Source organism: Drosophila obscura, unplaced genomic scaffold (genome assembly GCF_018151105.1).
Source record: "Drosophila obscura isolate BZ-5 IFL unplaced genomic scaffold, ASM1815110v1 contig_193, whole genome shotgun sequence".
Taxonomy (NCBI): Eukaryota; Metazoa; Arthropoda; class Insecta; order Diptera; family Drosophilidae; genus Drosophila; species Drosophila obscura.
This window is the reverse complement of record NW_024542782.1, coordinates 247,568-274,655: the sequence shown is the minus strand read 5'-3', so window position 1 is coordinate 274,655 and position 27,088 is coordinate 247,568. Positions and strand designations below refer to the sequence as shown.

At 42.2% G+C, this 27,088-nt stretch overlaps 3 protein-coding genes across 3 annotated transcripts in view; 2 read left to right on the top strand and 1 right to left on the bottom strand.

The window, feature by feature from the left end:
- The window catches only part of LOC111075659 (heart- and neural crest derivatives-expressed protein 2), a 40,381-nt gene extending 18,341 nt beyond the window's left edge, over window positions 1-22,040 (bottom strand). Inside the window, exons 1-3 of the mRNA XM_022369099.2 lie at window positions 21,884-22,040; window positions 21,735-21,820; window positions 17,372-17,527 (exon numbers count right to left, since the gene is read on the bottom strand). Coding sequence (XP_022224791.2) covers window positions 17,372-17,527; window positions 21,735-21,820; window positions 21,884-21,893 — 252 coding nt within the window. The 5' untranslated portion in view covers window positions 21,894-22,040. The remainder of the gene's footprint in view (window positions 1-17,371; window positions 17,528-21,734; window positions 21,821-21,883) is intronic.
- Window positions 22,041-23,792: 1,752 nt separating this feature from the next.
- Window positions 23,793-24,707, top strand: LOC121404354. The gene has a single exon (XM_041593669.1). It carries the CDS (start codon window positions 23,793-23,795, stop codon window positions 24,705-24,707), a length of 915 nt encoding a protein of 304 aa, XP_041449603.1.
- Window positions 24,708-25,394: 687 nt separating this feature from the next.
- LOC121404353 lies at window positions 25,395-26,858 on the top strand. Its single transcript, XM_041593668.1, has one exon. It carries the CDS (start codon window positions 25,395-25,397, stop codon window positions 26,856-26,858), a length of 1,464 nt encoding a protein of 487 aa, XP_041449602.1.
- Window positions 26,859-27,088: the final 230 nt, after the last annotated feature.

Genomic DNA, 27,088 nt, shown 5'->3' with positions numbered 1-27,088 from the left:
CACTGACGGACCTCAACTAAACAACATAACGTGCTACGCAATTACTACAGAAACACACACTTTAAAATACGGGACGCTACCACATTATTCATCGGTGCTATCCGCATAAATTATTGCAATTTTAGAAGCAATCAAATTTATACAGTCAAGTAAAGGAGCATTTGTTCTATGCTCTGACAAATAGAATATTTAAATAGAATCAAATTATTGTGGATCCCCGGACATGTAGCCATTACTGGTAATGAACTGGCTGATCATATGGCTAAAGCTGCAACAAATATGCCTTTAATTTTTACTCCTAATTACAATATAAAAGATATCAACAAACTACACAAAAATCAACTCTCCAGCCAAAAACAAATATATATTTCAAAATTTAGTGATTGGTATAGAAATCTCAATAAAAACTACACACATATAGACAATTACATTCACAATGTGCCACAAAATAAACTTACTCGCTTAGACCAAATTAAATATATAAGGCTTAGATTAGGGCACACAAAACTAACCCACCAACACTACTTTAATAAGAATCCATCAACTTGTCCCTTATGCAATTGTAACAACACTATAAACATAAAACACATACTTAATATCACTACTCGACAAAATTGAACTTTTTATTTAGGCTGTGAACCAAAATGACTTTTTCTGATAGATTTCGGGATTTAAAAATTTTTGTAGTACTCTATTATTTTTTTTTTATGGTGTAGTTTTTTTTTAAAGAATTTTTGAAAATCTGATATTCTTTTTCATGGTTTTTTTCAGAGGTTGTGCTTTTATTTTTCACATAACTTTAGTATCTTATATCTGGTGGCATACAACTTTGCAGTTCTGCAAAGCTCTCAAATGCAACTATAAATCGTACCCAGACACTTTGTATCTGCATCTTGACGCCTGAAAGATATTAAGCTTTCAAATTTAAATTTCATAAATTTTTGCGGTATTTTTTTTCGAAATTATGAATTTAAAAACTCGGGAACAGTCGAAAGAAAAATAATTCTTGTCCAACATTTTTAGTTTTGGATAGACGCACTAATTAGGCGTCGTTTAAGGTATTGTTCATTAAAATCTATTGATAAACGGTGGAGCTAAAATTTGTTAACCAAACCTCAAAAGTGAAAAAATAGACAAAAAATACTTTTTGGAAGGTTTCGGGCCCAACTGCCAATTGGAAACAAAGTAAACGAAAAGGGGTTGAATTTTTGGTAAAAAAAAAGACAAAACAAAAAATACCAGATTTTAAAAAATTCTTTAAAAAAAATACTACACCATAAAAAAAGCATTAATCGTTAAAAAATTTCAAACCCCGAAATCTATAAGAATCTATATTTTGGGCCACAACCTATTTCTAGTGTTGACTAGTGTATTTGTCACGCTTCAGGCAAGAAATATTCAACGACAACAACCCCCTAGATATAATAGCAGACCCTACACAGTTCAACATAATTAAAATTCTGAGTTTCCTAAAAAAATCACAACTTTAAAATTTAATTTAAACAACCATAATACAAGAGGGAAAAAAAACTAACACTAATAAATAATTAAAAATTAAGGTATACGAATAATAGATTTATTTAAAAATAAGGTGTGCTTAAAATATGTTATAATTGTCTAGTCTTGAGAGAAAAAAATTTCTATGTCTACTGTACAAATGAATAACACAATTGTCAAATTGTTACACTCAATCTAGCTAAAGGCCATAGCAGACATTGCTTGTTTAACATCACTTACTATAAGGTTTCAACCTTTTAGTAAGCTATTAAATAATAAATAATATTGATTCGATAATTTTTGCCGAAATACCAGATCCAGATTCCAGACAACGAACATGATCACATGCACAAATTGCACAAAGCGTTTTCCCCATCTGTTGGGGAATGAAACAATCAGTGGATTGGACAGATATCCATTGTATCGGCGTCGCTCTCCAAATGACAACGGCAGATCACCCGCCAAAGCGGCAAGCTTTTGTAACACGGCTTGCCCCTGAACTTAACAGATTTATTTCATCTGTATTATATAAGCACTCTAAACAGACTGAATTTGTTTTTTGATTTATGTAACACTTTCCATACAAAAAATTAAGCAAACGATTGACAGCCCTGGAAAGGCCTTCTTCTTACAACAATACAAACATTTTCCGAGTATTTTTAAATTTTCAAATTTTTCGCGCAATTTTCTTAATTTTTCTTCTTTTTCTTTTCTTTCATAAGAACCTTCCCCTGACAATAAAAAACACAAAAACAACAGAAAGCGAAATCGCTCCACCTGTTCACGCGTGATGCCGTGATCAAAATTTTAAATTATTATGTGTAGTGATAATAAGCATTAAACTTTCATTACACTACTCGACAAAATTTAACTTTTGATTTAGGCTGTGAAACAAAATGACTTTTTCTGATAGATTTCGGGATTTAAAAATTTTTGTGACACTTTATTATTTTTTTTATGGTGTCATTTTTTTAAAGAATTCTTAAAATCTGGTATTTTTTTTCTTGGTTTTTTCAGAGGTACTGCTTCTATTTTTCACATAGCTTAAGTATTTTATATCTGGTTGCATAGAACTTTATAGTTCTGAAAAGCTGCCGAATGCAACTATAAATCGTACCCAGACACTTTGTATCTGCAGCTTAACGCCTGGAAGATATTAAGCTTTCAAATTCAAATTTCATCTTTTTTTTTGCGGTATTTTTAGCAATATGAAACGGCTGAAGTCCCCACTGTTTTACGCATCGTCGGAAGAAAGTGCTGGCTCCGAGAGTTAACGAGGACTAGTAGTTCGGTTCATGGTTACCAATTTTTAGACGCACTAAACAACAATTAAATAAACAAGCGGAATGATATATATTCTAAATAGCCACTATTACTATCAGCGAGGAAAATGTTTCCGGGAAAACCGAAATATTTTGCGTATTGCGAATACGGGTGCACCAAACTTTCCGTTTTGAAAAATAAATCGTAATTGTTATTGTTACTACAACGCTTGTGTGACTAGTGCGTTAAAAATAAGTTTTACTAATAGCACTAGGAAAAAATAAAAATAAATACAATTTTTTTTGCGAACCTCTCCACTAGTCTTCCGGCTGGGAAAATGCCACTAAATTATCCCGGACAAAGGCTAATGCATTGCCGCTTGCTTTGTTCCGGGTAATGCAGTGTCTAGCTGTGACAATAGTCCAGGACCTCCCGACAACAAATCGGGGGAACTAAACCAGGACCAAGGCTGGAGGTGCCTGACATAAGACGCTTAAGGGGTTGTTCCCCCTAGAAATATTAAAAGGTATGGATTAGTTGCAAGGCTACTGCCACAAAAGCTCCCTGCAAGCTTACCCGGGTGCCGTTATTGAGACAGACTCCGACCTGGAGAGCGTGCTATCGGTAAGCAGAACGGAAGAAATTCTTCTCCGCTCGCCTGAACCATGCACCAATTACCTGCGTAGGGAAGGTCCGGCCCAGTAAAAGGCAGCGCAAGATACAGAGCCGGCTCCAAGGCAAGACGGACATCTTCGCCAACAAAGTTGAAGAGATGCTTGCCACCAAAAGGCAACGCTCAACCGAGAGGCCCATAAAGGACACTCCGGTGAGTATGCGGCAACGCGGGCCTAAGGAGGCAGGCCATCGACCCAAAACGGCGAAGAGGCGTATCCCCAAATCGAAGATCAGCGAAGTGTCCAAACGACACTTGATCATGGCACTCATTAACTGGAGTGACGAGAACGGCAAAATGGCCGCGCGGCTCGTGGATGAACAGTGAACAGCGTACTCGAATGGAGGAGGACCCAACAGCCCCCCAGCCCATGTTTGATAGTGCTGGGTGGCTAAACGGGATCAAAATACTTAAAAGCATAGATGGCCCAACAGGACGGAAGAGGACGGTGACCTGATAATCAACCCGTCGAGGGAAGTTGAGCCAGCCAGTCATGAAATTGAGGGTGCTGCTGCTAAATCTTTTTAAAATCTCCTCAAAACTCTACCCTACTCAGGAAGTACAACAAGGAAATACTCCAGGCACAAAGAAACTTCTTGAGGAACTTCTGCTCTAATATCGAGAAAGTCCAAGAAACGGCGAGACTCCGGAAGTTTCTATCAAAGCAACCTACCATACATACAGAGTCAGCTGAAGCGAAACGATGGACAGTGGACTGAGGCCAGTGAAGAAGCCCTAAGAGCACTTACGGAGCTCACTTCCCAGGATGCCTTCCAAAGGGAGGAAAGTAGAGCCATATGAGCCCAAAAACACTAGAAAAACTGCTGGATCTACATCTACACTACAAATCGGTAGAGACTGCACAGAGAGACTGCCATTGAGAGAGCCCTTCACAACAAAAAGGAGTGTTTGTAGACATACAAGGTACAAGGTACCGACATGGATCCCCAGACACATGGGGCCTGTCACTGGCTCTAATACACTGGATCTATGGGCATATACTGTACATACCCTGAGATAAGGCTGTCCATTAAGCTATCGGAACAATGCAGCATATTCCAGTGGAATTCTTCGCCATACGGAAAGCGGCGGAGGCTGTCAACCTGTTCGTGGACAGCCAGGCGACAATAAGATCCATGCAGTCGTCAGCGGTCAGTTCCAAAATGTCTTGGCAGGCAGGATGGGTCTAGATATCCTAAGCACGACAATGTCAGTGCAGTAATATTGGGTTCTTAGACAACATGGCATCGATGGTAACGAGATGGCGGACGTTCTGGCTAAGGACGGCGTCGGTCTGGAAAACGACAGAACTGAGAACGTGCCTGTCTCCCGTAGAACGCTACAAAGTGATTTTGAGAAACGGGCCGACACACAGGCCAGATGCAGGTGGAGGCGCACCACCACCTGCAGAACCTCGAAAACCAAACACCAGACAGACCAGATATATCTAACAAGATATATCTACCACACAGACTAATCTGGGTCAGATGAATATATGACATTCTTCTACCGGACAGTGGTGTCACCAGAGGTGTGCACTGCATTCCATACGGTTACACTGCTCAGACCGCTGCTTGTTTTGTTTAAAATTAATAAAATGCACTTCTTCGGCTGGGGCCGCTCTTCCCCAGGCATATCCTGGGCTTCCCAGCAGATGGCCAACCGTGCCGACCACCGTGAAGAAAACATGTTTTGCAAACAATATTTTTGTATATTCATGAAAATTAATAACAATAATACATTATAATATCCATATAATTGTCATTCATATAGCTGCCTTAATTAGATTATATTTGTCTTCATTATTTAAATATTTCATTTGGCTTTTTTTTCTCTTTTTGCAATGTTTACGTTTGTGTTTACTAGCAGAAAAACATTGATATATTTTTCTAGGGGTTTGAGCCTTTTTACATTGACGACCATCCACCGTTCATTTCTGGGATGGTCCGTAAGGTTTTGCCGTTCCAAAAATTTCCCAAATTTCCATCTGGGATGTTCCTAATTCGCACGTTTCTGTGTGGTATTTTTTCAATAATTGTCAAATGCAACCATTAATATTTGACATTCACAACAAATAATTGGATTTCACTACGAAAATGTCAACAATGACAGATAGGAAAATGGTAAAAACAACAACAAAACATTTGATATGTCAGAATTGCCTCAGGCGGAAAAACTTGGTTAGTGGACTGGGAATTCTTTTCCGAATGCTCTTCAAAACTCAAGCAGTACATTTCAAACGCTGTTTGCTGACAGCCTTCCGACTGTTCTGTACTCAGAAAAAGAACCCAAAGTATAAAATACTATGGCTAAACAAAACTTTCCTTAAAAAACTCCTCGTGGTTTTCGGGTACATCTTCCTACCAAACCGCTTCTCAAAAAACATAGAATATGTTGTATGTAATGTATTTAAAACATTGATTGAATTTAGTAGAAGCATTCACAAATGACCACGCTTCAGTGTTTTCAAATCAAATCCATTCCAATAAATTCCCTCGTCAATGTTGAGCACATTATTATTATCATCCATCTCCAACAACATGATTAGATTGTGCAAAAATATATTTTGGTGCTGAATCAACTTCACAACCATTACAATGTTATTTAGATTCATTTTAATTATAATTGTTTAAAATTTTCACCGCACGCAATTGGCAGAATCAGCTGTGTCTCATGGATGGTGGATGGTCTCTGTGTGAATCGGTGTTTCACATCTTTCAAAAATTCCCACCGTTCCCCCAGGATGGGCTCAGTGTGCAGAGGGCATTAGTAACATACCACCGAATACCAGCAAATACCATCGGATACTTTTCTAGTATCTACTATGTACCCCGTGTACCCCTTTTACATATATTTGGTAAAAAAGGATGGGTGTAACGCTGAGAAGGAAACGTTTCCGACCCCATAAAGTATACATATGCTTGATCAGCATCAATAGCAGAGTCGATATAGCCATGTCTGTTTGTCGTCTGTCTGTCTGTCTTTCTCGATGAGAGCCTAGATCTCAGATACTATAAGAGCTAGGGCAACCAAATTTTTTTTCCAGACTCATGTGATATCACACTGCTACAAGTGTATTTCAAAATTTCGCCTCGCCCCCTTCAGCCCCAACAAAGGACGAAAATCTGTGGCAGGAACAATTTTAAAGATACCATAAAACTAGAAACGCAGTACCGTAGAGAATGCTTCCCCCGCCTCCCTAGCCAGGGACACGCTACTCATTCTCTTTCCCGCTCGAGCACTTTGCCGCGTTCAGTGCGCGAGCCACCCCTAGCGGAGGAGATGTAGAATCTAAATGGTAATTGTATAATCTACATGTTAGATGTATAATAAACATTGTATATGTAGATAACAGATGTAGCAAAAAAATGTTATATGTAAAATTTTTTTTTAATTTAAAAATTCTTAAAAATCATAAGCTCAAAAATGTATATACTGACTGAGTACGGGTATAAGTAGAGTTGCGTCTCCAGAAGCAGATCACACGTTCCTTTTCGTTTTTGTTGAATTGAGTACTACCTTTCGTACAGAGCCTAGAAAACAGTTTGTGTCCGAAAAAATTTCTTATCAGTTTCATACGAATATCAATCCTGATTCTGTTCGCGAGCTGTTTACGTCGGATCTGATTACTTCCATATAATCTGTATTCATTCGACTGCCTTAATCGTATTTAATTTGCCCTTATTGTTGCATTTTTCTAGCTGGCTTGCGCTTCTTTTCTTTGAATGTTTTTTTTTTTTAATTCCTCATCTCATTTCATAGTTTTCTTTAATTTACAAAGGAATTTTCGTTTTTAAAAATGCCAGCAACTAGACGTACAGGCTTAAGTCGCAGAACTCACAATTCTGCAAGTCAGAGATATAGAAGAGCACGTCAAACCGACGAGCAACGCGAAGCGAGGAATGAAGTTTTAGCTTTAGACCCCTACCGAGCTCCATTCAATTATAAAGTGGTAATAGATTACAGCTCACAGCAAATCGTTGCTATTGGACAAATGAACGTTGTGTGCCAATACTGTAAGGCATTGAAGTTTAAAAGTGAAGCTACTGGATTGTGTTGCGCGAGCGGCACACCAGATTTATATGCAACGTTCACATGCAATCCAAAGTGGACAGAAATTAGACAAGAATTATTTCATGGCCACCCATTGATCGCCACGACATTACCGCAAGGGTGTTCAAAAGAAAGTTAAAATCACTCATGGATTACATTGTTAAGCATCGTGTATTCGGCGAAATGCGATGTTGGATGTATTCAGTCGAATGCCAAAAACGCGGATTGCCACATGCACACTTCCTCATTTGGTTGGTAGAGAGGATAAGACCGGATAAAATCGACGATGTGATATATGCGGAAATTCCTAATAATGATGAAGATCCATTGTTATATGAGATTGTTACAAAAAGTATCATTCATGGTCCATGTGGAACATTAAATCAACATTATGGTGAATGGAAAATGGGCAAGACGTTTTCCAGGACAATTACTACCGGAAACTATTAGTGGAAATGATCGCAGGCGATCCACTGACGACAAAGGAAGAACAACAACAGTCAAAGTGAATCAGCATGACATTGAAGTGGATAATCGTTGGGTTGTTCCGTTTTCGCCGTTACTCTCCAAAACATTTAAAGCACACATAGATGTAGAATACTGCCATTCCGTAAAATAATCAAATATACATGAACAAAGGTAGTGACATGGCTGTTTTCGGAGTTGCTGCCGAAAATTCAAACGATGAGATAACTCATTTTCAAATGGTAAGCTATGTCAGTAGTAATGAGGCGATGTGGCGTATTTTTTCATTTCCAATACATGAAAGATACCCCACTGTTGTTCATATGGCCGTATATCTGGAAAATGGTCAAAGGGTGTACTTTACAACGATAAACGTATTGACCGGCTTCATTGAAATGTGCCAAAATGATGACTTTATAAGAACACAATTCCGAAATGGAATCAATCACTAAAGAAATTTCAACGACGAAAACAATGACAGCCAGTTCCAAATTACCAACAAGGATTTTCCACAGATGCACTAGGACGCTGTGATTATGCTGTGATTTCGTCAAATGCTAAACAAATACGAGCATTGTTTGCCATACTTTTGTCTACATGCTTCCCATCAACACCGCTTAATTTATGGAACAAATATAAAGATCACATGGCCGAAGATATATTACATCAGGAGCGTGTTAGAACCTTAAATGATAATTTGCAAATAAATGAAGAAATGTACAATAAAGCATTAATTTTAATTGAAGACATGTGCATGATGCTTGCCAACAAAGTATTAATACAGTTAGGAATGACAGCGCCCAAGAGTTGAGACGCGAAACGAAATATGATTCCGAAGCATTAAAAGAAACCGTTCAAAGAAACGTTCGTCTTTTAAATGAGCAACAAAAATATGTCTACGGTAGGCTAATGAAAGTAGTGAACGATGGAGCTGGCGGATTTTTTTTAGCTGCTTCCGGTGGAACTTGGAAATCGTTTTTGATATTATAGATTTTGTCAACGATTCGATCGCAAAATAGTATCGCACTTGCACTTGCTTCGTCAGCTATTTCAGCTACGTTGTTGGAAGGCGGTCGAACAGCTCATTCCACACTCAAGTTTGCGTTGAACAAGCAAATAAATGAAACACCAACTTGCAACCTTTCAAGAAATTCTGCGATGGCCAAAGTGTTGTACCAGAGCAAATTAATAGTTTGGGATGAGTGCACGATGGCACACAAAAAATTATTGGAAGTATTAGACCGCACGTTGCAAGATTTCCGAAAGAACCAAACCCGGTTTGGTGGTGCACTGATTTTATTAGCAGGCGATTTTCCAAACACTACCAGTAATACCACGATCAACACCAGCCGACGAACTTAACGCATGTTTAAAGTCATCCATTTTATGGAAAGACGTTAAAACGCTCAAATTAAATATAAACATGCGAGTCGAATTGCAGAAGTTTTTTCCAAACAATTGCTAGATATTGGTAATGGTACAATAGCTGTTGACTCATTGTCTGGATACATCACATTTCCTTCCAATTTTTGTAACTTTACTGAAACAAAGACACAACTCATCGAGAAGGTTTTCCCAAACATTGTTCAAAATTTAAAAAATCATTTATGGTTGAGCGAAAGAGATATATATTTGCTGCAAAAAACGTTGATGTCAACGAAATGAATTTCCACATTCAAAATAATATAGCTGGCGAATTAATAACATACAAATCGATTGATTCCGTTACTAACCAAGCTTATGTTGTCAACTATCCAACGGAGTTCTTAAATTCGATGGAATTGCCCGGACTACCACCTCATAATCTGCAACTAAAGATCGGATCGGTAATTATTATGTTGCGGAACATAAACCAGCCACTTCTTTGTAATAGCACCCGACTTTCGGTGAAGAAATTAATGAACAATGTTATCGAAGCCACAATTTTGAAAGGGAAATATAAACACACACAGCATTAAAATAATAAACACTTTCTTTCTAAAATGTTTTTTTTAGTTAATTATACCAATTCAGAATTAATTTTTATAGTTAAGACAGCACAACGTCTGTCGGGTCCGCTAGAAATGATTTTCATGTGGAACAAACGGATAAAAAGGCGTAGCTGAAAAATTAGTGTACTGTCGGAAAATCGTCAGACGGGTCGAGACGAATGATGTCAATAGCTTGAAATCCATTATTCAAGATCAAATCGCTGGACAGCTGCATTCATACAAAAAATCGCAAAGCCAATCTTGGATAGTCTGTTGGATTAATCAATGTAGAGTTTATCTGAAGGCGTTAAAATGGGGCGATGCAACGTTCGCCGGATCCGCTAGTTAAATTATAAATTAAATTAACCGTGTCCCTGCGGGACGGCCGCGAAGCATTGCTTCGCAGGGACGATGGTTCCTCTTAAGCTGTCTCCCTTCCAAGGCGCTCACATCTCCGGAGTTCTTTCATCGCGGCGGCAGCCAAATTGGTTACTGCCGCCCATACCACTTTGTTTCCTATCATCGCTTTAACTAGGTTGCTGGATGACTGCCACCTGCCAACGGAGTGCCATAGTGTGACGCCCAGCGCTGCTGGGCGTTCCTATTCCATTCCTATATTACGACATTTATAAGAAACAAAAAATGAAGAATAATTGAATTAAAAACACACAACAAACAACCAACAAACATCACGGCTTTTTAAATCCACGCGCCAACAGTGTGCCCAGCCATCAGAACCCAATGGCCACACTAGCAGCTGATCATGGCAACGTGCTAGTGCCAAAGAAGGGAGCCAACAGCTGACTTTTGGCAATAAAAGAAGCCTCGCCAGAGCAATCAGAACCATTCCTGTCTTGGACTGCCAAGGGTAGATTCGCTCCCCGAGGCTTTGGTAAGCATTGACTTCTGTAGTTTTTAGAGCGCACATACAACATACAACTATCCCTGCTATATACCGTCTATTTGGAATGCATTGATTACTGTGTTAGAGCGTACGATTCCTCTACACTTTACTCTTTGCTGCTTTCCTTCCTACTCGGAGCGCATTTTCTTCCGCAACACTCGTCTCTCACGGAGCGCATTTTCCTCCGAAACGCAGAGACGGTGGATGGACTTCACGCCCCTGGTTTAGCTGGCGTCTTTAGCGCCCTCCGCCCATACTGCTTCAGCGTAAGTTATGTCTGAGCGAACGACGCTGGTCAGCAGCATCCTCCTCTCTTGTTTCGGTCCCCGAGTATTCACAGCTTGGGAACGGTCCCGGCTCGTATTTGCCGCTTTCTCCTGCACGCCGCTTAGGTGCTTCCGGAAACAGAGCCTGGTGTCGATCATAACGCCCAGATAGCGGATGGCTCTTTTTGACGCAATTGTTTGGTCTCCAATCCGAATTTGCTCTATCTCCACCAACGCACGAGTACTAACCAGCACTGCCACCGTTTTGTGCGCATCTAGCTCGAGCCCAGCAGTCAGTAGCCAGTCTGCGATCAGTTTGATAGCCACGTTGCAATTTGCCTCTGTCATGTGCAAATGCTTGGCCACTACCGAGAGTGCCACGTCGTCCGCGTAGCACGTTACCTGGCATCCTGTTGGTAGTGCAAGCCGCGTCACCTTGTCGTACACTATGTTCCATAGCAGTGAGCCCATCCCCGATCCTTGTGGGACGCCTGCCGAAACGCTGTGAATTTGAGTGCCAGTAGCCGTGTCGAATCTTAGCCGTCTTTCCCTGAAGTATCCACCCACGATCTCCTGGAGGTATCGAGGTATGCCCCGCTGGATCAGTGAGTCGATGATGGAGTCCCAACTCACCGAGTTAAAGGCGTTCTTGATATCCAGAGTGGCAATCAAGCAGTACTCTTTCGTGCCAACCTTCCATCGAGGTCCTTCTACCGCTTCAGCCATTATCCGGACAACCCAGTCTATGGCGTCCACCGTTGACTTCCCTTTCCGAAAACCGAACTGGTTGGCAGATAACCCTCCTGCCTCATCTAGCGCCATCACCAATGTGCAGCATATGATTTGCTCCAAGATATTCGCCAATGCATCGATCAGGCATATCGGTTTGTATGAGGAAGGGTCCTCTGGGGATTTCCCGGGTTTTGGGATGAGCACCAGGTGCTGGAGCCTTGTTTGCCTTCATCCTGCGGGCCGCGGCGAGGAGCTCTGCAGCCATTACTGGCTGTATCTGGAGTTGGTGCCTCACTGTCAAGGCTGAGGTTGCTAGCCCTAGATGGGAACAACACTTTCACGATGGCCTGAAGTTGATTCGGATCCGAGGGCGCTCCTGCGTAACTGACATGCCCCCCACCTTCGGGGTTATCGGGGTGGCTGCCAAGCAGAGCGTAATCGCGGCTGGAAAGTGCCCTGTGACCGGGGAACTCCCGTCAAACTCGGCAGGCGGAGGTACTGCACCACAGGGAAGAAGCCGTCCTACCAAGACAGGAGGAGCGCTCCTTTCATCCTGTCCAACGACGACCCGGATTTCAAGTCGTCGGAAAAGTGGTTGGAGCAGAGGCTATGGGCCAGCTCGATAATCCTGGATTTTCAGCCAGCCAAAGCCGGAAAGGGTGCAGCCAAGGCCCCGACCAAGTGGCAACGCTCAGCGGAGGGTCCCGCTATACAGCCAGGCCAAGCCCAGCAAGCCAAGCGGGCGAAAACCAACCCGGCGAAAACCAACCCGACAAAACCGGCAAGGACGGTAATGTCCCTCGGGACAAATGGCATCTGGTCGATGCAGAGCTCCAGGACAGATTTCTGGAGGAGCTCGCGGAGAATAGCGCGCCACTGCCTAAATTCGAGACGCCGGCTGGCACCAAAGCACGGTGAAAGCCATCGCCTGCCAAGATGCTCGCTCGGCGGCCCTTTACACGAAGGCAGTGGTGGCGCTCAAAGAGGTCTACCCAGGGGCCAAATTGGAGGCCGTCAAATGGGAAGACATCCCCAGCAGACCGGGGGCCAGAGCGTGGTTCTCGGTGAAGACTGCAGAGCCGGAGAAGATCATAAAGGTGCTGCAGGTCTACAACACCCACCTTTCTACAGCCGATTGGAAGATGGCTAAGGTGGATGAGGTAACTGGACAGAGGCGCCAGATAATCCTCGTCCTCAATGAAGAGTCTCTCGTACTTCTGAAGAAGTCGGACAGAGTAGTGGACTGTGGCTACTGGAAGGTGACCATAGCCGCCTACAAATCCGACTCTAAGGGCATGCAAGCACAGATCCAGCCAGATATCGAGCAGCCAGAGGTCTCGGAAGCGGAAAGCCAAACCGCGGCGTGGGACTTAGCGTCCGAGATATCGGACGACATCTTGGACCGCTACGAGTCGGATGCAAGCGACCTAGCCAGGGCTCTCGGATGCATCGATGTAGGAGAGGACAATGGATCCACCGAGAACGATGCCGACAACACAATGGTGGAGCTGAATCTCGGGAATTTCCCTGACACTCCTGCAGATAAACCTCCATCATTGTAAGGCAGCATGCGCTGCCCTACTGCTCCACCTAGCCAAGGATGGAGCCGACTTTGTCCTCATTCAAGAGCCCTGGATCCTCGGAACAGGGTCTCCGGTCTGAGGACTCAAGACTATAAGCTATACGTAGCTGACACCACAGGTAAAACCCGTACCTGCATACTTGCAGAAAGAAAGTTACACTTATTTTTGCTCCCAAATTTCAGCAACGAAGACCACACAGCGGTGAGCCTCGAAGGCCAGGAGAGCTCACTGAGGATGTGCTCCACATACATGGGTCACGACCAACCTGACCCTCCTCCACAGGCGCCCCTAAGGTCTCTCATCGCAGACTGCGAGGCCAAGGACATCGGCCTAATTGTGGGATGCGACGCCAGCGCACACCACAGTCAGTGGGGAAGTACTGACACCAATAAACAATGAACACCAATGAATATACTGACCACTCAGATGGTCATATTAAACCGGGGGAACGATCCCACCTTTATTATTAAAAATCGCGAGGAGGTCCTAGACCTCACACTTGCCTCTCACACGATACAGAATAACATAGTATCCTGGAGGATCCTTGAAGTAGTAGTCCTTCTCGGACTACAGGCACGTGGAAACTGTTTTCTCATTCTCCATACCGAGCCCAGTCCAATTCCGGAACCTCAGGCGAACACACTGGACTCGTTACTCAGACCACATGGGCCGTATTCTCCCTGAGTCCCCGTCCGGAAGAGATATCTTACGGGAGACCACGACCAATCTGGTGAAAACATTTACCGACGCCTGCAATGCGGTTCTCGACAAATCCTGTCCCCCTACTAAATCGAAGGGCCGAAAGAAGCCAGAATGGTGGACTCCGAAACTGGGGGAACTCCGGAAAGCCTCACGGAGACTCTTCCACAGAGCCAAAGCTCTAAATGTTGAGCAGAACTGGTACGAGTACAAAGTCAGTCTGTCAACCTATAACAAGGAACTTAGGAAAGCCAAACGCGCCTCATGGCGTAAGTTCTGCAGTGAAATCGAAAGTAACTCCGAAGCTTCACGCTTGCGCAAAATACTATCGAAGTCGACCCCAACCTTGGGGTACCTGAAGAAAGCTGATCAGTCATGGACGACGTCCAGCAATGAATCGCTTAACCTTCTCCTCAACACACACTTCCCAGGCTGCGTTGTAAACAGACCAAACTACAGCACACCTCCTTCTGTTGCCTCAAGATCCATTCTAAGCATGATAAGTCAGGAGAACATATCCTGGGCAATTAAAAGCTGTAAGCCATACAAGTCTGCGGGAACAGATGGCATCATCCCAGCCCAACTGATTCACGCCGGCACAAACAGATTTACGAGGGAGTCTTCTCTCACGGACAAATCCCAGACACATGGCTTCAGACCAAAGTCGTTTTTATACCTAAGGCCGGTAAACCCTCGCACACTGCCCGCAAAGATTTCAGACCAATAAGTCTTTCGTCCTTTCTTTTAAAGACGATGGAACGGCTTTTAGGGTTGCATCTCAGGGCGAGTATTCCGCCCAATCTAATCTCTGATTCTCAGCACGCCTATCGGAAAAGAAGATCCACCGAAACGGCCCTACACGCGATCATATCGATCATTGAAACGTCCCTTAACTGTAAGGAGTACACACTTGTGGCCTTTCTTGACATAGAAGGCGCTTTTAACAACATAATCCCGACCGCCATCACGGGTGCACTGACGGACCTGGGGACTGATTCCCGGACGGTGAGTCTCATCGATCAGAAGCTTCGATGCAGGACCGTTGAGGCCTCACTGGGGACGTCAACTTCCACCATGTTTGTCAGAAGAGGTACGCCGCAGGGCGGAGTCCTCTCGCCCCTCCTATGGAACGTAGCAGTAAATGAACTGCTGCGAGAGATAGAGGCTATAGACGCTATGCGAGTGCATGACAAGCACTCTCATAAAACTGTCCCAATGGGCAGAAAAATGCGGGCTAGGTGTTAATCCGTACCAAACGGAACTCAGTACTTTTCACCAGGAAGTACAAGATTCCGACTCTGATTCCCCCAAAACTCTATGGGGAAGCGCTAGTTTTTAGCAATAATGCCAAGTATCTTGGTCTGATCCTCGATAGGAAGCTCGATTGGAAACTGAGCATAGAGGATAGGGTAAAGAAGGCCACTGTGGCTCTCTATACCTGCAGAAAAACCATCGGACTCAAATGGGGAATGGCACCTTAGCAAACTCAGCCGTGTCAAACGCATGGCAGAGCTATGCATAACGGGCGGACTACGCACAACCCCAAGCGAAGCCCTCGATACCATGCTGTACCTTCTCCCTGTAGAACTCATCGGGAAAGGGGTGGCAACTCTTTCCGCTCTCAGAATGAGAGAATCCAAACTCTGGAAAGCATTCACGTTTGGACACTCGGGAATCTTGACGAGACTCCCGCAACTATCGGAGGGGACAGATTACTCTATACCGAGTGATCACCTCTCGACGCCCTTCCAGGTATCAATCCTACTAAGGGAGGACTGAACCTGGACCCGAAAATGCGATCCACGTATACACTGATGGCTCAAAGTTAGACGGCCGTGTGGGTGGTGGCGTATACTGAAACGAGCTCAACATTAGTCATTGTTTCAGTGTCATCTTATTAACGGCAAATTTAAGGGTGGCACCCTTAAAGACAAAAACAGTCCCAAGGTTAAAGCTATGTGCCGCTTATCTTTTGGCAAAGATGTGGAGGGAAGTTTTATCTATTATTAATTGTCCCGTAGAAAAGGTTATATTTTGGTCCGATTCGGAAGTGGTTCTACATTGGCTGCAAGCTCAGCCCTCCCAGCTAATGACCTTTGTTTCAAGTCGTGCAAAGATACAGGACATCACTTCGACAGTCTCATGAAAACATGTGCCCACCAAAGAAAGTCCTGCAGATCTAGTATCTCGGGGATCATCAGTAGCAGACTTAGATTCACTATTTTGGTTCAATGGTCCGTCATTCTTGCAGAAAGAATCCATATATTGGCCTCAAAATCTTCATTTACGTTTGACAGAAGCGGATACTTCATAAGAGACGAAGAAGGTATCACTGCGTTTATCGCGGTCGATGTCGAACACAATCCAACACATCCTCACCCTAATAAAAAGGAGTAAAATGGACTACTACGTGTCCGTCATCAGACGAGCTTGTCGCAGCGTTTCTAACAGCAGTGGAAGCTGTCTAAAGAGACGCATTTTCGAAGGAAATTGAACAAATAAAAAGGTTATTCAAGTTGCAGGCATCACCTCAAAACTTAACTTCCTTCACTTTGGGAGAACAAGTGGGCTGATGTTTGTTTTCGTTGGTTCGAGTAGGCGATCGACTATTAAATGCTCCTCTAGCCCATAATGCAAAATTTCCAGTGTTGATGACAAAGAATTGTAGATTTGTTACTCTCTATCTTAGCTATTTGCATCGATCCAATTCCTAACTCACAGGTATAGTGGAGAAGGTAATCCCAGGAGCTGACGAGAAGGTAGGCGTGGCCGTGATCAGGACTAAGGCGGGGGCCAACAAGCGACCGATCCACCGCTTGGCGCCTAATCCAATAGATTAAAACCTATAGGCTGTCAACGCGGCCGATGTTAAGGCAAATCAGTTGCTTGCCTATATTTATAACTTCTAACAAAAAGAAATGTATGAAATCACGCTCTTGAATTGTTAAATCTTGTTGTCTTATATTCTGTTATGAGCGGAGAATATGCGGGCTCATTTATTATTGGAAGTCAATCGAACGCACAAGTGTTTTTCTGTTGGTCTGTCTAGTTTCCGGGTCCACAATTAAACCCTCATAAATCGTGCCTAACAGCAGGCTCTTATGAACAATCACCCACCATCCGCCCTGCACGGGAATAAAGCACAAACATATACATATAAATCAAATTCAAAACCATGTGTAATTATCTACCAATCTTACTCAAATTTAGTATAGCGCGGTATTCTTTAAGTACTGGGTATAATCATTGTTATAAATTAATCTTACTTGAAAATCACTTTTTAGACACTTATTCTGATCGCAACATGTTTTGTGATGTGCCGGATTAAGCTCTGCAAGAAACACGCCTTTTTCATCCTGATCTCCATCCAGAAGATCCTCTAAGTAGTTTATGTACAAAATTGCCAATTTTAATGTTTTAATCTGTTAAAATATAATTAAGTATAGTAAATAAGTATCGTAAATGGGATATAATATTTGAATTTAAACTATACACATAACGGATTATTTAAGCGCGTTAACTTTAAATTGCGCTGTGGAAAAGGTTTGGTATTCTGATCAATATATTATAGCGGGGCAGATCAATTAGACCGACTATTGGGTTGTCATGCAATTCGCTGCAAATAGTTAGTCTGAGCTTGCCGACGAGCGGCTTAAAAGCCAAACTACAGCTACGGTTGTACGAGTAGGCTCAATGGAGAGAGCAGCATTATAAGTTGAGGACCACGAGTTCTTGGATGAGCAAGGCTGCTGTTCAACAATGAAAGAGAACCAGTCGGTGGCAACAGCACCGGTGGCAATACAAACTACATTTTGGACGTATAATCTACATTTCAAATGTAGAATAAACATATTAGATGTAGATGTACAGAAATCATAAGCTCAAAATTTATATACTGACTGAGTACGGGTTTAAAAGTAGAGACGCGTCCAAAGAAGTGACTCAAACGTTCCTCCCCGTTTTAATCTATTGTTGTTTACTGTTGTACTTTTATATCTATCTTTTAATATGTAGTTATTCCTATCTTTTACTCCTATTACCTTTTATGGTCCCTTTTATTGGTAATATTTTTTATGTCCTGTATCATTTTTGACTAATACTAAATCGCCTATATTTATTTGTATGCTATTTAGATACCTGTCATAATATACTTTTTGTCTAGTGTTTGCATTTTCTAATAATAATTTATATATACTATTAGCTATCTGTAATATGTATTTTACTTCATTAGCGTACGTTTCATGGTTGTATACTGGACTAACCTTAGTTTCTTCTAAGAATACATAAATCTTAAGGTTTTTTACCAAACACCAGTTCAACTGGGCAATACCCATGTACTGTGGATGGTGTTGTATTGTATCAGTATGTAAAGTACTTTAGCCATTCGTCCCAATTATTCTTTTCACTCGATATGTATGAGCGAACATACTCGTTGAATGTTCGGTGACTGCGTTCTACTGCACCGAATATGTGATGGTGATGGGCTGTCGATGTTCAATGGTCAATTGCACAACTCGACAAAATCTAAATTACTGAAATTATTTCCGTATTTGGCTACAAAACAATAAGAAATTACCTTTATAGAAAAAAAATATTTTGTATTGATATCACTACTCGATAAAATCGAACTTTTTTTTTCCTCAAGGATCCAAACTGACTTTTTCTGATAGATATGGGACTTTAAATTTTTTTAAAGAATTATGTTTTTTTTATATGGCAGAACTTTTTTTTAAGAATTTTTGAAGTCTGGTATTTTTTTAAGCTTTTTTCAGAGGTGCAAACCTTTTGCGTTTGCTTTGGATATAATTTTTTTCGACTTTTCTTGAGTTTTTAAAGTCAAAATTTCGTAGAAAATACCGCACAAAAATCTTAATTTTTTATTTTTATTTATGTTTTCCAGACTGTAGGCTGAAATCACAAAGTGTTTGGGCTTAACTTCTAGCTGTTTTAATTATCTTTCCAAAATAGCAAAGTTCTTTACAACCAGACGTAAGATACAAGAGTTATGTGAAAAAAGCGCTAACTCTGAAAAAAGCTTAAAAAAGTTACCAGTTTTTAAATATTCTTAAAAAAAAAAATCTCTGCCATAGAAAAAAAAATATCATCAAACCATTTCCAAGCCCCAAATCTTTAAGAAAAAGTTTGTTTTGTTCCTTGAGGAAAGCTCGCGTCGAGTAGTGTTATCGAGAGCTCAATTCAAATACAGTGGCTGACAGATACCCTTTGCCGCTGATATCAGATCAAGTTAACAGATTGCGTGGGGGTAAATACTTATCTGGCTTAGACATGGTAAGTGGGTTTTAACAGATTCCAATAGATGCAGGATCCATAGAGCGAACCGCTTTTGTAACTCTCGAGGGCCAGTACGAGTTTCTATCTATGCCATTTGGGCTAAAAAGTGCCTCTTCGATTTTTCAGCGAGCTATAGCGCGAGCACTGGGTGACTTGGCGTACTCCTATGCAATTGTTTATTTTGATGATGTAGTGATAGTCGCGAGGTCAAAAAAAGGAAGCATTTGAAATATTGGCGATTTTGTTTATGGCTCTATCGGAAGCAGGATTTTCATTTAATATAAAAAAATGCTCATTTCTTAAAACTGAAATAGAATATCTTAAATACTTGGTCAAAGACGTTAGTATTGAACCAAATCCGCAGAAAATACAAACTCTGGCTGGACTATCTGAACCAAAGACATAGAATATCTTAAATACTTGGTCAAAGACGTTAGTATTGAACCAAATCCGCAGAAAATACAAGCTCTGGCTGGACTATCTGAACCAAAGACTGTTACACAATTGAGACAATTTATAGGCTTAGCATCTTACTTCCGTAAGTTTGTTCCACAGTTTTTTGAACAGATGAAACCTTTATATCAGTTAACCTCCAAAACTAATAGTTTCGTTTGGAAAGTTGAGCATGAGGAAATACGCCAGAAAATTATCTCAGTACTAACTCATGATCCTGTTTTGATTACACTAAACAAAATTGAACTTTTTCTTTCTGCTGTGGACCAAAAGACTTTTTCTGATAGATTTCGGGATTTACAAATTTTTGTAGTACTTTATTTTTTTTATGTTTTAATTTTTTATACCCGTACTTAAAAAAGAGTTAAGGGGTATATTAGATTGTGGTAAAAGTGGTTGTGTGTAATGCAGAGAAGGTAACGTTTCCGACCCCATAAAGTATATATATTCTTGATCAGCATCAATAGCCGAGTCGATATAGCCGTGTCCGTCTGTTCGTCTGTCCGTCCGTCCGTCCGTCCGTCTGTCCGTCTCGATGAGCGCCTGGATCTCAGAGACTATAAGAGCTAGGGTAACCAAATTTGGTTTCCAGACTCATGTGATATCACACTGCTACAAGTGTATTACAAAATTTCGCCCCGCCCCATTCCGCCCCCAAAAAGGACGAAAATCTGTGGCAGACAGATTATAGCCAGAATGACGAAATTCATTTTCAGTTGTTTCCTCCGCCCCCCCCCTGCCAGGCACGCTACTCATTTTCCTTCTCGCTGGCACACTCTGCTGCGTTCAGTGCGCGAACAACCCCTAGCGGTGGAGTTGTAGAATATGAATGCTACATCTATAATCTACATGTTAGATGTAAAATATACATTGTAGATGTAGATGTAGATAACATATGTAGCAAAAAAATGTAAAATGTAAATTTTTTTTTTTTCTAAAATTCTAAAAAATCATAAGCTCAAAAATGTATATACTGACTGAGTACGGGTATAGTAGTCGTGTGAGTCGCTTCTGGGGACGCGACTCACACGATTCTTTTCGTTTTTTTTATGGATATATGGATATATTTATCTATTTAATTATTTTATTAATTATTTTTTTTTTATTATTTATTACTTATTAATTCGTTATTAGATTATTATTGATGAAGATGATATGATTTTAATACAAAAAAGGATATGATATGATTTGTGGTTGAACTCCTTCCAAACAGTGTGACAAAATATTTTGATATGTATATACATAGATTTATAGCGTGAAAATTATATAATTATGATACATAAAATAATATGTTATATGTTATGATATTTTTAATTGATTTAATTTTTTTATGGACTATGTATTTATTTTGTTATTTTTTGTTCTTTTTTTTTATTATTTAATTTATTATTATAATATTTATTATTATAATATACCTTGGAGATTATATGATTATTTAACACAAAAGGATATGATATGACATGATAATGAATCAAAATAATTTGGAGTTTTCAGGTTTCGTAAATGTGTGTGTACTATGTATTCTCACATACTATGCTTGTATGGGTTCTTGGCCGCTTGGGCCGTTTTGTGTTGAGGGCTGATGTAGCGACCTGAGTTGACCTGCCGCAACATAAATGAGAAACGACAGAACCCCTGCGACGCCTTGCACCGCCACTGCCACGATCTCCTCAGATCCAATGTCCATCACACAATATCACCCATACCTGGCATGAATATTGTTGACTAAATCTAGACCCTGCGTTTGATGCTTTCTGCACCTCTCTTAGGTACGAGAACGGGTCTTACCGCCAGAGTCTTTTTCACCACTGTCGTTTATCTCAATATTCTCGTCAGAAATCTGCTCATTCGGCAGTCTTCGCAAACTCTCCTGCAAATACTTACACGTTCGGTCACCTTCCAGCAACTCCGCAACCACAAGAGGTCCTTTGAATTTAGAATCCATTTTTGTCTGATGGCGATCTTCACTTCTAAGCAAGACATGATCCCCAACCTTTTGTTTTACAATCTTGGCCTTATTCCTATCAACTCACTCTTTTTCATATTTCGCCCTATTTTCTATATTTACATTATCCTGAGCTCTTGCGTGCTTACAATCCATTTTAGCTTCATCATTTATAGGCAACAAGCCCATTGGCCTAGCCTCTCTTCCAATCAATAGTTCTAACGGGCTAAAATTCGTTACCCTGTTTGTCGTACAATTCATGGCTAACTGAACTTCACATAGTGCATCCTGCCAGGAACGTTCACCTGTCTCTACAGCTCTCAACATACTTTTCACTGTGCTGATGACTCGTTCAACCTGGCCATTGGCCCTACTTGCACCTGTCGCTATCAAATGTAATTATATTTTATGCCTTGAACAGAACTCTCGAAATTGTCCACAAGCGAAACTCTTACCTTGATCTGCAATGATACGATTAGGTACCCCAAAAAGCAATATGGTCGATTTCACAGCTTTTAAACAGTTTTTTGCATCCTAATTATATAAAGGCGAAAAAATTTTGTGAACGCATCAATTTGCACTATGACATATTCCTTGGTATCATTTTTACCACTCAGCTTTCCAGTTATATCAATATGCGCAATATGCCATGGTATTTCGACTTTCGGAATTGGATGCAATTCCATTTGAATCTTTTTTGATGGAGGCTTTGATAGTTTGCATGTTATGCAGTTTTCTACGAAATTTCGTACATACTTGGACATGTATTCAAACCAATACTGCTCATAAGCCTGATCTAACGTATTCTGCCACCCCAAATGCATTATCGCTTCATGCACATGATTTACCACTGACCATCTGAAGGATCTCGGGATTACAGGAAGACAGCGCGTTTTACTATTTCTCTGATGTGGATTTTCGATTTTTCTATGTGTGCGTTGTGTTGTCCGTGTTTGAGCGCTTGGTTATGTGAGTGCATTTTTTCGTATGTTATGTCGCAAAAAAGGAGTCTGTCGAATCGCGACGCTAATTTTTATATTTTGATAAAATTTGAAGTCTAGTGTAAGATAGTTTAGGGCGAAGCGGGAGCGCAATAAAGCTCTCTCTCGCTCTTGTCGAATTCGCCCCGCTTGGCCGCCCTAGATAAGTTAGGCTTAAGAATATGTTATAACGAAAATGAAAATAAGTCGAAAATTAGTATTGAAATCGAGCGCACGTCCCATTTTTGAGTCTTCCGTCTTTCGTTAAAATATACAGAATTTGCAGCCACCAAACTCGGTTGTTTGTTTGTTGTTGTTCGGGCCAGCGGCTACTTAAGCGTCTATCACAATATTAAATGTAGCTGTAACTAGTTGTATAAGAGTATCGAAACCTAAGCTTATGTATGTCCCCAGCGTTCGGCAGTGCTGCTGCGCTCTCCCTGTTAAAGGGTGCTCTGCACCTGCTGCGTCGGCTCTTGCATTGATCGGCCGTCGTGGCCCAAGTAGTTCTATGCTAATCTCTCGCCGCATAGGTTGCATACTGAACCCCCGCTTGTGAACATTTATCTGGCTGGGCAAAAGAGCGAGCAATTGGCTTCAGCTAGCCGCCGGTATAAATAAACATTATAACGTTTAAATCAAAGTCTTTAACTGATTTGGATAAATATAGGTGCCAAAAAAGCTTGGCATCTCAAACATTGGTGACCCCGACGTGATTTAACTACAATTTTTAATCGCGTTTCGTTTAAAAACTATAAAAATCGAATAAGATATTCGTTGCTGTGCCGTTTAACGACCAACAAATACATTTTGTGCAAATAAGAACAGTTAAAGTGAAAGTTCAGTGCGACTGCAGCCGTCTAATATTCCGTTGCTTAATCGCCGATTCTCTCTTGCTCTGCGCCGCTGCAGCCGCGGCCCTTGACTTTCCGTGTCTTCTATTCTCGCTCCCGTTCTTTCGCCGTCGCTTAAGCGGTCTTACATTTTCCGTTGTTTCGTTGTATTACACCGGTTGGCATGGGCAAAGAGCCGAATACAGGTGCTGGCGGAAATATTGCGATGGAGGCAAAAAGGCTGAGGCTTTACAAGCGTAAAGTTCAGTCTCTGCATGATCGGCTGCAGCGTCTTGGCCAGTCATTCTCGGGGAATAAAATCGACAATTTAAGTGCGGCTGATATAGATGTGCGCCTCGATATGTTGGCTGAAATGCGTGAGGAGTTCAACAAGTCCCATAATGAGTTGGAATCACTGGATGAAGACGAGATTGGAAGTGAGCTGCGTGAAACGTTCGATACGCTCTTCATTTCTTTGAAAGCCGAGCTGCTGGCGGCTCTCGAACTAGGACATTTGCGCGTAGCTGCTCATTCCACTAGCATGCCAAATAGCTCTGGAGGTCATACCATCATCATGGCTCACAAGCAGCGGCTTCCTGAGCTGAAGCTACCTAGCTTCTCCGGTGGCTATGTGGAATATGCGGATTTTATTGCCATGTTAAATTCGGTCATCGAAGGGGATGCAGATCTCAGTGAAATCGAGAAGTTCCAACATCTTCGCTCATGTCTCTCGGATGCGGCCCTGGATTCCGTTCGATCGTTGGAGCTCTCCAGTGCCAATTATCGTGTGGCTCTGGACATACTTGGCAGACGTTTTAATAATAAACGACTTGTTTTCCAGGCACACATCAAGGAGATTCTTGGGCTCAAGAAGGTAGATTCGCATTCTGCTAAAAGGCTTCGGGAGTTTTCGGACGCAGTCAACTTGCATACGCGCGCCCTGCAGACATTAGGAAGTGCTGAGGAGATATCTGGATGCATGATAATCCACATGCTGCTGCAAAAGCTAGATGAGAAGACCCAAACCAAATGGGAAGAGACTGCGTCATCGGACAGGATACCCACAGCTGGGGAATTCTACGATTTCCTGGAGAAGTGATGCCAGAAGATGGAGAACGTGCAATACGCTATAGCGACACACGCTGGTAGCGCTCAGGTGGGAAAAAGCCAGTCTACACACCTTAAGAAAACCTTTGTTGCCTCTAACTCTTCCGCCGACCCGTCTGGATGCCCTTTCTGCCATTCAGCGGCCCACGGAATATACTCGTGCAGCATCTTCACAAATTTATCTCCTTTTCTGCGTCACAAAGAAGTGAAGAAGCTGTCACTGTGTTTTAACTGCTTAAAATCGGGTCATCGGACTCGTGCATGCACAGGTGGCCAGTGTAGAGTTTGCGGAAGGAGGCATCATACCTTGTTGCACTTCGACTCATCTATAGCGCAAAGCTCCCCAGCTGGTTCTCTTCCAGAACGAGCAGTACAACCAGGAGCTATTACGCCAGTTCAGGATTCTGCCAGCAGTGTGCCGTCTCATGCGTCTACCTCTCTTGCTGCCCAAGGTCTCCACTCCGATATTGTGCTGCTGGCCACAGCTGTTGTTTTGGTGAAGAATCGATCTGGCGTTTTGGTTCCTTGTCGCGCTATTCTAGATTCAGGATCTCAGCTTCATCTCGTTACCTCCAGGTTCGCCCAGCAGCTTCAGCTTAGGAGAACTCAATCGTCTGCCCTTGTTTCTGGTCTGGGCGATACTAGCGTGTCCTCTGAGGGATCCACCGTCAGCATTTGCATGCAGTCTCGCACTTCGGACTATTCGACCACACTCACTGCTCTCATCGCACCCACAATCACAGATAGCCAACCAAGTCTGGCAGTTAATGTAGCCGATTGGAACATTCCCTCCAACATTCAGCTTGCCGATCCCGCATTCTTTAATCCTCAGCGAGTATATCTCCTCATTGGCGAGACCATATTCTATGACCTTCTCTGCGTAGGGCAAATCAAGCTCATAGATGGATTGCCTCTTCTGCAGAAGACCCGGCTTGGGTGGATCGTATCTGGTGGTGGACAGAGGGTATCAAGCTCGTCGCTTTCGGCAACCCAAAATTCTCCGGATTCGGAGGATAGAATGAATGCAAGGTTGGATCGAACTCTTCGTATGTTTTGGGAAGTTGAGAATTGTGCGGAGGCTAGCTTGAGTACAAAGGAAGAAGTGGATTGTGAGGTGCATTTCGTAAGCCACTTTTCACGGTTGCCATCAGGGGAGTACTCTGTTCGACTGCCTTTAAAGCATGATTCTGATCACTTGGGAGAGTCCTATACTCAGGCGTATCGACGATTTCTCAGCTTGGAGCGAAAACAGGATCGTAATCCCGCGCTCAAGGAGCGTTACTCAGCTTTTATGAAGGAGTATACTGATTTAGAGCATATGTCCAAAGTCCATCCTGACTCACGTAGCCTCTGCAAGTATTTTCTGCCTCATCACTGCGTTTTAAAGGAGGATAGTACCACGACAAAGCTCCGTGTCGTTTTCGATGTAGCTACATCAACTGGATGCTCCTTAAATGATGTGATGATGACAGGTCCTGTTATTCAGCCAGCATTGTTTAACATACTGATCCGGTTCCGCACATATCCCGTCGCTCTCACTGGTGACATTTGTAAAATGTGCCGCTGCGTAAAGGTATCTCCGCCCGAAAATTGTCTCCAGTGTATCCTATGGCGAGATTCCATCCAGTCCGAGGTTCAGGTCTACACATTAGACACCGTCACATACGGTACGAGGGCTGCATCGTTTTTAGCGGTCCGCGCAATGCACCAGCTGGCCATCGACGAGAGTAATCCCTACCCTCTTGGCTCAGCTGCTCTGCAACAGGAGTTCTATGTTGATGATCTCATCTCTGGCGGCAACTCAGTCGCAGAGGTCATGGAAAAGATGCGCCAAACTTCAAGTCTACTGTCTTGCGGTAACTTTAAGCTTAGAAAATGGTGCTCGAGTAATCAGGAGGTGCTTGATGGAAATCCGGAGGACGACGTGGAGAAATTTCTACGGTTTCATGATGGAAGCGACATTACCAAAACTCTTCGTTTAGCTTGGGACCCTGCGTCGGATCAGCTGCTGTTTGCCTTGTCCGCGCTGGACTCAAATTCAAGGCCCTCCAAGCGGTCGGTTTTGTCAACTATTGCGCGTTTCTACGACCCTCTTGGATTGATTAATCCTGTTATTGTCAGGTGCAAGATCTTTCTTCAGTAGCTTTGGAGAGAACATTTGGACTGGGATGAAAGCCTACCGACAGCGCTGCACTCAACTTGGATTGACCTGAGAAACAGTTTGGCAAGCATCTCTCGCATTTCCTTTCCTCGCGTTGTCCATAATTCCAGCACAATTGTAGAGGTTCATGGATTTTGTGATGCCAGCATGGAAGCATATGGTGCTTGCATATATGTCGTGTCCTGGCAAGGGGAGTCGTCGAGCAATGTTTT